The following is a 12,010-nucleotide window of genomic DNA, read 5'->3' on the forward strand; positions in this document are numbered from 1 at the left end:
ACGTGTATCCTCTTGAAGTCTGAACACTGTATAGGAGAGAGTTGTAAGCAGTATGTTTCTAGTCTGTCAACACTATCATTCAGAACAAAATTGTCCAAATAAAATATTAGATCACCCTGGTTCTCAGTCTCTTTCCAATTTGTTCCCTGAAATTGAAACTTCTTACTACTTGTGATTTTCAGATTCCATAGTTTTATTTTTCCAGTTAATCTGAACTGTAAACCATTTGAGTAATGTTTGAGTGGCACAGAAGAATGTTAGTACCTGCTGCTTAAAGTTCAGTCTAGAATGAGCTGTATGCTGCACAGATAACATCTGCTTTTTTTGCAGAGGGCTTGTAGTCTGAACAGAATAGAGAAAGAGTAGGTTAAAATGCACACATCTCAAGCAGAATTTTCTTGGAGGTGGTGACAAATGTCTATGTGTGTATGGTGTCTTTTATACTTCGGTGTCTTTTTTGAAGTTTTGTTTGTTTGTTTGTTTTTCATTGGATAATAAAATAGAGGAGAAAAATAATGTGATAGGAATGAGGTGTGGGCAGAAGAGTATTAGAGGAGCAAGTGTTAGCTGGAGCTGTGAAGGGATGGGAATAAAAAGTCTGTACATTGAGGCTGTGGAAAGAACACACAAAAGTTTAAAAAGTGGCATGTTCAAATGTTGTAGTTTCCTTCCATCACCTGAATGCTCTGTCAAATGATGCATCTGTAAAGCTGTTTTTTTGTATAGGGAGGCTTGAATCTTTATATCTGGTAAAGACTTCACAAAAGGTGTGTGTTCTGGTGTGAACATTCTGGTTTTGGTAGGACCAAAACATATTCTGGTTCTAATGTAACCAGTTGTGAATCATTAAGAATTCTCATTTCTAGCATTGGTATGGTAGTAATGGGCTTGTAATAGAAACAGTGATGGGCTTGTAATAGAAACAGCAGGGTAAAAAATATGAAACGGAGGGTTGTTCTTTTTTCTTGCCCTAGCAAATAGTCTGCTTAAAATAATGAGAGTAAAGGTTCTTGATCCAGTGGAGCATTAGGAAAGCACAATTTTAAAGACCTCTGATTTGTACGCTGAAATTTTGACTGTATTGGTTCTTATTGCTTAGGAGAAAAAGTTTTAGAGGACTTATTACAGATTTTTATTTGCTGGTACTGCTGTTTACCATGGGAAAATGAAGGAATTCTAATTAGTTTTTTCTGCTCTTTTTTTTCAGGAGTAAGAAACTTTTTAGCAAGAAAAAATTGAAAAGGAAACAGAAGACTAAATTAAAAGTAAAAACACGTAACAAGGTAAGTCTGTAACTAAATTCTAAAAGTTCTGACTGAAAAATGAGAGTAATTTCAGTTGAGAGATGTGAGAAAAATAAAAATTTATTTGTTTTGAAAAGATAACAGTCCAGCTTTTTTTTGTCTCTTTACTGCTCTCTGTGTGACTGTGATACCAATGTTAACCTTTTTATTCCATGTCAAACATTAGTAGCAAACACAATTGGATATGAACAGTGTTTTGTTTCCCCAATTCCTAAACTTTAAATAATGCTAAAAAACATGTTGGTCTTAAAGTTAAATTTTAAGAAATGCATGTCTGGCCAGGAATTAGAGACTACTGCTGTAAAGTTCTGTCTATATTGGCTGAAGGAGAAAGGGAGCAAGCACATGGTGTCTACATAATTCAAAGTTATCCTTGAAAATTCCTCTGTACTGGAATAGATGATACTTAACAGTTTGTATGAATATTTTCTCCTCTGTCCCCATCGCTTTAAACACCCAGGAGCAGTACAGTGAACTTCATCAAAATGTTTACATGCTTTACTTTTTGCAGAAGTCTAGGCAGAAGTAACAGTAGTTTATAATACTGCTTTGCTGTATTCCTTCTCTATTAGAGAGCTATTATTTCTCCATTAAAGGCAGAGTTTTGGAGGGATTTTCATGAAGGCTTACTGTAGGCATGGAGGATTATTCCTAGGTTTCTGCTGTAGTCAATGAAGTGAAAGTAGCTCTTTTCTGGAATGGGTCTGCAGGACACTACCAGTGAACTATCCGGTGAAAGCACTTTCTAGTCAGTTGAATGCTCCTGTAATACAACTAAGCTGTAGATTGCATTGGCCATCTTATCTGTCTTTGCCAAACCTCCTGCAGTTATTCTATCTCAAGACGGATGACTTTGGGAGGATGAAGCAAACACAATATCTCTTAAGTTTGTGTTGCCTTTTTGGATACTTACCAGATTGTTCTGCTTATCTCAAGTAGTGCAGCTCCAGACCAGGGTATAGAAGAGACTTATCTTCAACACTTCTCAGTACTGTACAGTGAAGTGTTTCTAGTTCAAACTAAATTTTTAACCTTTTTTCTGTCACTGTGAAATTAAAGTTTTTAGCCTTGTTCCCTTCATCCTTTTTATCAGACCCCCTGTCAACACAGAAAAACAAATTGCAAATTAGAAGAGACAGGGCAGAAGGTTGTTAGTCTTTGTGTGTTGTCTGCTGACAGAAACTTGTGTTTTTAAAGGAAGGTAAAATATTTGATCACTGTTACTATATAGAAGGAAATTTGTCTTTCTGGATCACTGTTCCCTAGTTGAACTATTAATTAGGAAGCTAAATCCAGAAGTACTGTTCCCCACAAGCTTCATAGTCCAACATATTTCTTGGATTTAGTTGCATTGGATAAATGGATTCATAGGATCCTTTCTGAATGGCTAGAGGAGACATGAGCACAATGATTAGACGTGAAAGGTAAATAAATCAACTAAGGTAAATATTTGTTGCTTTAAACACACTTTTCAATAATATGGCAACATTTTCAATGTCTTCTCTATCACTCAGTGTTTCAATCTCAAGAGGGCATCCATTTCTAAACGATGTTTGAACTGTTCAAAGAATTTGGTTAGGTTTTATGCTGTGTTACACACAGGTTAGATCAGATGGTTATTTTAGGTTTACCGTCTTTAACAACAGATTAACTTTCATATCTTAGCTTATAGTCTATTTCCGTCACATCTGAGAATAAACCATTCTTGCAGTTATCTAGCTCAGGAGGAAGGAAATAAATTCATGAGAAAATAAGCTATGTCAGGATTTCATCTTTTGGTAAATCAGATTGTTCAGGTGGGAGACAAATGTAAAAGAAACCAAAGGGTGCTGGTTTTCCCAATTCTTTCATTGCATGTTTTAGAACATCACAGAGGACTAACTGAGAAGAGCACTTGTGAGTCTGGGTGCTCTATTTTATTAAGAAAAACATTTAATCTGCCTTTTGACCTCTTCTACGTAATGCAACCTTTTTTTAGCAGGAGCTGTACATTTACAAGGGCAAGTCACACATCAGGGTATGGGTTCCTGTGCTTCATTCTCTCTCCCATAAGGTAGCCTTCTGTCTTTTTTGGGAAAAAGTAACAAAAATAAATTTTCACCTTGATGTACTAAGGCCATGTTTATGATTCATTACTTACATTGGCATTGCAATTCCTCAGACTTGCATTTAGATTTCATTATTTAGTAGGCCAGATTTGAATTCTTATTTCTTCAGTATGTTTAAAACTTAAGAGGAAGACTTTTCTAATTTTATCCTAAGTTTATGAAGCATGCGGTCAGCTTTCTTTTTGTTTACCTAAAATGTAGAAAGATTTTGTGAGGAATTTAACTAGGTTTATTGACTTTATAGATTCACTATCTACTCCTCTGAAAAAGATGTTTAAGTCCTTCTGACCACTGAAATGACCTTTCATTACTGTTACTTCACTTTGTGTGGTTTCAGCTGAGATGTCTTTTTTGAAGTTTAATGTTACACATTTTGAAAGAATAGCATTTTGTTTAAAAATATTCTTTTCCAACCAATATTTAATTTCATATGTTTTGATAAAACAGAAGATGTGACAAATATTGTGTATCTCTTAATTTTTACAGTGTATGTTTCATAATGTATCTCCATATAAGAATTTGGGTTTTCAAGTTGTAGTGATAACAAGTGAAACAACAAAGGTATACGTTTCAAAATGTCTCACTTTCATTGAAAAGTATAAATCTGCTTTCAGGTCTTGGAGCTCCATTCTTCTTTAGGGCAATGATAATTTCATACTCTGGGAAACCAAATGCTTTGGGAGGGAAAAATGTAAAGCCTGTCTATCATCTTGTCTTCTACTTGGACATCCTAGAAGCTGTGCTTCTGGTCATTCTTAGACTTAGTGAGTGCTTTGGGTTATAATATTAAGTAATTATGTAACCATCAAGAAAAGAAATTCAGTGATTGCTGCTTTTCACCTTATCTCTAGTGTTACAAAAAGACATTTCATATATTTGTGGATCTCAGTACACTTAAAAACAAAACATGCTATTTTAGAGTTTTTTTAGTCTTGAAGTAAGGAGTTCCATAGTTAAAGATCATTCTTCATTGAATTCGCAGAAGTTCATTGACATTCTGGTTTAATATGCTACTGTTTTCCTTTACAACGTAGAAGTATTTTCACAGAATCACAGAATAGTTGAGGTTGGAAGGGACCTCTGGAGATTGTAGAATCATAGAATCATTAAGGTTGGAAAAGACCTCCAAGATCATCTGGTCCTACCATCCCCTACCACCAATATCACCCACTAAACCCTGTCCCTAAGCTCCAGGTCCAAGTTTTCCTTAAACATCCCCAGGGACACAGTGATGCCAACACCTCCCTGGGCAACCTGTTCCAATGCCTAACCACACTTTCTGAGAAGAAATGTCTCCTAATTTCCAACCTAAATCTCTCCTGGCACAACTTAAGGCCATTCCCTCTATTCCTATCGCTAGTTATCTGCAAGAAGAGGCCGACCCCCAGCTCCCCACACCTTCCTTTCAGGCAGTTGCAGAGAGCAATAAGGTCTCCCCTGAGCCTCCTCTTCTCCAGACTAAACAACCCCAGCTCCCTCAGCCGATCCTCATAGGACTTGTGCTCCAGGCCCTTCACCAGCTTCTCTGGGCACAGATCATCTAGTCCAACCCCTCTGCCAAGTAGGGTAACCTAGAACATGTTGCACAGGATTGCATTCAGGCGTGTCAGTGAATTTTGTGTCAATGAAATACAGCATCATTAAAAGAATTGTCCTAACTAAACATAGACTTTATTACTTCTCCTTGAGAAATGCTAAACTTCTGTGTGCTTGCACATTTACTTTTATTTGTCATCTTTTTTTTCTCCTTAAATGAAAGACAGTGAACAGTTAAAGTCAGTTTTCCTTCAGTTTTAACTTATTCTTACAACCTAACAGCTTACTATTCAAAAGAGGATTTATTTAGTAGAGTTATAAGGCCAGTGGTTTTAAACTGAGAAAACTAGGTAGTGTATTTCAAGATTATTCTTAAAGGGCATTATTAGGATTGTGACTATATTTGTCAAGTGTCTAACAGATGGAGTATAAAGTGCTTCTAGTTTCAAAGAATTTACAATTCTTAGAAACAAGGTATTGTGGGAGGGGAAGTGGAGATATAAGTAAGATGTAAACAGTGGGTCTACATCGTAGCTAGGAAATAAAGTCTAGTTCTGAGTCATATAGTAGTGCTATGCTGTCTGTTTAGATGGAGCAGGGTTTTGTGGAGAACGGTACACTGTAGTAAGGTCTGGATAGGAGGTTTTTGTAGCTATAGTTTGTGTACTTCTGTAGAAGAATGAGATACTAAACAGAATGGTGAAAGTGCATACTATTTAAAAGCTAAAGCATTAGGTAGGAAACTTTTTAATAGTTGTAAAGTATTGAGAATAAGGAAGGGGTTTTATTTCTGAAAATTAGTCAGCTTATTATTAATAGGCAAGAGAACAGGCATTGGTATTTTATCTAGCACTGTAATGTCTAAAATTATCTGTGCTGGTAAGATGATTTAGTCAACCTATTTCAAAAGAGATGTTGTAAGCTACAGAGCTACAGAACTCAGATCTGTTCCAGAAATTAAGTTGTTCTGGAATAAAAGTTAGGCTGAACTGACAAGAAAGAACTGGAAGCTCTTCACAGATGTTGTAATTGTAATGCATGATACTAATTAGATAAGTGGACTTCAGATAGAGATCTGCCAGATGACTCTGATATTTTTCTTTTCCTGTAACTGTTTATCAGTTAAGTAGGAAATGCATAGTAAATTCACTTTTTTTTTCTTTTTCTTTTTTAAACCTGGTTGATTCAACTGAATTAACTGAAAGCTGGTATTGTGTGTTTGTCTTATCAGCAGTTGCAAAATCTTGGGGTATATATATGAATATTTGACATAGAAAAGAGTCATGTTATAACCATTTAGTTTTCTGATGCCAAATTAATTTTAAAGAATGTAACTGTTCTGGTTTTGACTCTGATAGAGTTAATTTTCTTCATAGTGCTTGGTATGGTTCCGTGTTTGGGATTTAGAAGAAAAATAATGTTGATAACACACTGATGTTTTAGTTGTTGCAGAGCAGTGCTGACACGGAGCCAAGGCCTTTCCAGCTTTTTGCACTGCCCTGCCAGCGAGGAGGCTGGGGGCACCAGGAGCTGGGAGGGGACAGAACCAGGACAGCTGGCCCAGGCTGGCCAAAGGGATGTCCCATAGGGTGTGGTGCCATGCTCAGCCATAAGACCGAGGGGTTTGGCAGGGGTTGTGCAGGTGCTGCCCTGGCACGGGCTGGGCATTGGTCAGTGCGTGGTGAGCAAGTGCATTGTGCATCACTTGTTCTGTATGTATATTATTATTATTTATTATCCCTTCCTTTTCTGTCCTATTACACTCTCTATCTCAACCCACAAGTTTTACTTTTTTTTTTTTTTTTTGATTCTCCCCCCCACCCCCCTGGGTGGGAGTGAGCGAACAGCTGTGTGGTGCTTAGCTGCCTGCAGGGTTAAACCACAAGAGTAATAGCTCATTATCATTGATACCAATCTAAATCTATTTTGGCGCAGTTTGACACTGGAGTAACACAGCATGCTGTATCTTGAATTCTTGCACTTTTTAATATCATGGGTTTTTAACAGCAACTTTATTAATTTCTTTCTGTTCATGTTGAACAAGGACTGAACTTATCTTGCTGTTCCATATCTAGAACCAGAAGTTTGCCATGCTCAAAAAAAAAAATCTGTATTTATTTTTCTTTAGGGAACTATATATTTTTTATATTGTTTTTGTGAATTACTTCTAACACTGACACAAGTAAGACGAATTAGCAGTGTTGGATAAAACAGCCTGCAGAGTAAACCATTGCTTCTTTATGTCTCAGCTTCTAATAATTTTGTAGTAATAATGCAAAGGAAGGATATGTAAATATATACCAGTACAGTTAGAATTATACCACGGTCAAAAATAAAAGGAAATTATATGAACCATGAAATATCTTGAAGTTATTTTGAATTTTAAGTTTTGTAACATACGATGTTAAAATGTTCTGATTTCGAAGGCCTTGTTATTTCTGCTAATAATTAAAACGTATGTGCAGGTAAAAATGTATTATGAATCATTGGTGAGTTTTGACGTTCAAAGTCGTGGCTACCATAGAAAAATAAACCATTCCTTTCAAATATCAGTTCACTAGTTCTCAAACTTCTTTGGTAGTTGAAGGTCCTTTTCCCCACCCTTGTATGTGTATTTCCACTGTGATCTTTTCCATATCACTGTAATCTAATTTGCTTTGTACTACCCTGCCAAACAAATGCATTAATTCACCATACCTGTCCCCTGAAAGAGAAAGAAAGAAGGAAAGAAGGAAAGAAAGAAAAGGCAAAAAGCCTCAATGCTCACAAGTTCTAAAGAATGCAACAAGCAAAGAAAATAACCTTGTGAAGTTAGTCATAGCCCTGACTAGCTTAATCGTCCTTCAAATTTTTCCTGCCTTGTTAAAGCAAGGCTGTCCTGCATTCTTAACCTAGGCTTTCCCTCTTTACTTACAGTCTTTGTGCCTTCTGTCTGCACCAGGGTATTATAGGGAATTCCTAACATTTACTCCGTATACCTTAAGTCCAGTTTTTCATACCAGCCTAGTCTTTGGTAGCATGCAACCTAAGAGAAAGTATAACCTAGACTGTTTGTTTTGGTTGTGGATTTTGGTTGTCTTCCGTTTGTCCTGTCTCATCTTACAATTTGAAGAAAGGGAGAATATGGGGCAGAATTTCACAGGCCTTGACAGATTTTTTTTTTTTTGCTCAGTAGTTTGTCCATTAGTTTTTCATTTGTTTTCTAGTTATGTGAAATTATTATCCACAGTTCCTGCAGTGGGGAGGTTTTGAATTTGCCATCTGTTTTCATTTCACAAAACAGTTAACACTATTTTTAATTTCTAATATGCATGTAGCAATCAGATTAAATCTTTATTTTCAGAGATTAAAATTAGCAACTACAATAAATAATGCATTTTAAAATTCAGTAATAATAACAAAACTGATCCTGCTAAGAAGATAAATCCTGAATTCTGCTAGTCATTTGGCTGTGGCACAAATCTGAACCTTTCTTTAGCCTGCACTGCCTCTGTCCCTTTTCATTTTTTTATCCTGGTGTCCACCGTATGAGAGAGAGAGAGTAAAGCCAGATGGAATATATTGAAATTTCTTCCTTTTCCTCCTTTCTTCCCTGCCTAAAATATGATTCATATCTCAACAGGAAAGTTCAGTCACCAGTTTGAGAACCATTTGTCAGCCAAAATTACTAAGGCTCTGTTAAGATGACTTAAATTTAGCAAAACTTGAAATTTCTAATAAGCTTCAAAACAGAATTTTAATTTTTTTTTGAATCAACCTTTTTTTCTTTTTTTTTTTTTTTCAGACGGAAAACCTAGAGAGTACAGTAACCATACCAGATATAAGATTACATAGCAACCCTTCAGCTTTTAATGTTTACTGCAATGTCCGCCATTGTGTATTGGAGTGGCAAAAGAAGGAAGCATCTGTATCTTTGGCTTCGAAGAACAGTGTACAGAGTGGGGATTCGGACAGTGATGAAGAAGAGGAATCCAAAGAGCCACCTATTAAACTTCCAAAGGCAAGTAGCTCTTTAAAGTGTGCCATGTATGTGGTTTAAAGTTGGTATGTTACGTCTTCTGAGATTTAACAGTGGTATGGACAGAACACTTGCATGTGGAAACTAAAAGGTCAGTGACGTTAATTGTGTTAAGAGAGTATATTAAGAAGAGACTCTGAAGAGTGGTGTAGTTTTAAAAGAGATGGTGAATTAGAAAAAAAAGTGTGGAAATTCAGTAAGACACCTCAGTTTTCCTTTCTTAAAATAAAACATCAAATGAGATATTTGGTTACAGTTACTATAGCAATTATCAAATTGATGAAAATCAGTATTCTTTCAAACTATTCATTTTTTAGCAAAGAAACTATTAAATATCTAAGAGTTCAAGAACTTCTGCTTATTGAACAATGATTTAGATGCTTGTTACAACCTTAAACTTTTTAATAGCTATCTAGTTAATATTGGATTGTTTAGATACCTGCAAAGTAAGAAACTTTTTATTATTGCTTTCACTTGCATATATAAATTTGAAAAAGGCATACACTTGAAGCTGTCTCACAACAAGTAATAAAACTTAGAGGCTAACTATGTAAATTTATTTGTATCCTGAATATGTGTCTGTCACATGCTTTGAGTATAGTTTTCTGTTTTTTATGTATAATGAAAAATATTTAGTTGGGTTTAATTTGTTAAATATAGAGAAAGCTGTTGAAGTTTCTAAGGCTTATAATACTATCTAAACCAGTTTCTGAAAGTAATCACTAGCTTATTTTAAAGAATATTGATGTCTTCGGTGTTTGACGCTGGGGTGAAAATCATACTCAAAAAACACATAACCAGGATTTCTGCTCTTCCAGGTTCTCCAGTGTTAACTGTTGAAGTTAGTTGGTTGTGTGTTACAGTGATATTTCTTTTTGTTCGTGAAAATCCTTCATTTAATTGAGAATAAGTTGAAAACATTGTACTTTTTATGTAGCTTTAGCTTTAGTTAAGATGTTCTGTTGAAGTATCTCTTAATCTTAAAATTGAGGAAATCATTTTTGTCAAAGTTCTTGTTTAGAATGCAGTTTGGAAGTAAACATTGACCTATGTAATTTCTGTAATGAGATTGAGAACAATTTTTTTTTAACAGACCCAGAGGCACAATTTGCTCGTTTTCAGGTGTTGGCACAATAAAGTTTGTATTTCGGTTGTGTTTGGACAGTTTAGCATCTTGCTTTGATACCTTGAAGTTTTGGATTTACAAGAAATACTGGCCTTTGCCTGAGTATTTGAAAGAGGGCGGATTCTGATCTGATTTGTAGCTACTAGAGTTAGAGAGGCTTTTTTTGTCAGGGAGAAGAGTGGTGTCTTACATTAAACTTAGCACTGGGCTGTGTTCGATCCACAAAAGCCCTGTACTAAAAGGAGCAAATGCTGGATTAAGGTAGAATTAAGTGATTAAATATTCTTTATTCCTGCAGTGGCATACATTTTACTGTTTTGTTAATGAGCTTGAGCTCATTTAAGCAAAAGTTTAAGCAAAAATGAAGACATTTTAAGTTGTAACAAAAAGTAGAGGAAAAATAAGTATTCTCTTTAGAAACTCACTTTAAGTCTTTTAAAATTCATTTGGGGAATATTTTACCTGTGTAAGTATTTTTGTATATATATGATAATATTCTGCATTAATTTTTATGTATGAACATACATATTATGTATTATTAAATAAAGAGAAATGTTAGGTAATTACGAGAGGGAAGACAGAGGAAATAATAGTGTAGATAAGATTTCTGGAATAAATAATTGTTTGGAGGAAATAATTATGGGTCATAGTGGTTACATTCAGAACTGTGTTTTGTGTACCCTTTTTAAGGTGAGCTATGCTTTTGATTTTAAGTTTCAAAGTTTTTAGAAAGGGCGCAGGAGGATGGATTCATGGAGAGTGTCAGTAAAAGCTGGCAGGCTGTAACACAGAAAGTGAGAATACAGCAGCACTTGTTTTGGCTTAGAAAATCTTCAAAGAGGTGTGAGAACAAATTTAAGGTGTCTTGAAAAGAACTGTGTGCTTATTCTGTTCTTCACTGTACAGAGTTGGAAGGAGTTGAGATAGATATAGACAATTTTTTTTATGTAACGTTTGGATTTTGAGTCTCTTCTGTCGCTCTAGCTCTAATAGTGGATTCTTCACAGCCTAGTCTCCTAGGCTGCCTGTTTGCCTTTTCTGTTCTGCTGGCAACATTTGTGAAACTGACGAGGAGAAAGCTATATAAATGGTGCTTTTGGAATGTAAGGAGGAGCCAGGGAGGTGGGATACCATTGTTTTGGTTCTTCCTAGCTGTAGCAGTGAATGAACACAAGCTCTCTAGTTCCTATGGTACCTGAGTGAATTTTGTAAAGTAATGTTTGCTGTGCTTTTTCACTGTTTATACTTGGTGTTACCCGGGTCTGCCTGCTGACTTCATAGTAGACCTGAAGGCAAAGAGACCTGTTTTAAGAAGCCTGCCCAATGTATCAATGTCAGATACCAAAACAAGAATGTGTGTAGATCAGGATAAATCCCAGTAGAGCTATCCATAGTCGATGACAAGTTGGTTACTACTGTAGTGGAAGTTCACCAAATTATTTTCTGTGCTGTTTTTCATGTGTTAGGTTCCTTGCTTTCTTCAGGTGCTAGATGAGGTCTTTTGTCTGAAGACTGGGAAAAACAGTGTCTCAGAGATACCCTTACTTTTCAGTGATACTACTTCTAAAAATGTCCTACAGTGTATCTTATTCTTTAGCTTGCAAGATCATAATGACTTTGCATCCTGAAAAGCTATCTATGCTGTTATTTTGTTGACAGGTTTTTCTTCGTGTGTAGATTGCATGCATGTCTTTTCCCCCCACTCCTTTGAATGTATGAAACATAAGGTGTAATTTGCAGGAAAATTGCTGTTGAAGACTTGATTCAATTTTGTTTCTTGTCTTCCTCCAGAAATCAAGCAAGTGGTAAAATAACTCCTGAAAGACAGGAATTTAAATAGATCGAATGACAGAGAAGACAGTTATAAGGCATCCAGTATATGTTATAGCTGGCTGTCAGACATGAGTGACAGTTCTAT

The 12,010-nt window shown here is 35.7% G+C and overlaps 1 protein-coding gene across 2 annotated transcripts in view; it reads left to right on the forward strand.

Moving 5' to 3' along the window:
- Window positions 1-12,010, forward strand: part of MYCBP2 (MYC binding protein 2) — a 196,503-nt gene that overhangs the window by 25,003 nt on the left and 159,490 nt on the right. For both annotated transcript variants that reach the window (XM_050708276.1, XM_050708273.1), the window contains exons 2-3: window positions 1,208-1,283; window positions 8,733-8,948. In XM_050708276.1, the coding sequence (XP_050564233.1) occupies window positions 1,208-1,283; window positions 8,733-8,948 (292 nt within the window). The remainder of the gene's footprint in view (window positions 1-1,207; window positions 1,284-8,732; window positions 8,949-12,010) is intronic.

Source organism: Cygnus atratus, chromosome 1 (assembly GCF_013377495.2).
Source record: "Cygnus atratus isolate AKBS03 ecotype Queensland, Australia chromosome 1, CAtr_DNAZoo_HiC_assembly, whole genome shotgun sequence".
Lineage (NCBI taxonomy): Eukaryota > Metazoa > Chordata > Aves > Anseriformes > Anatidae > Cygnus > Cygnus atratus.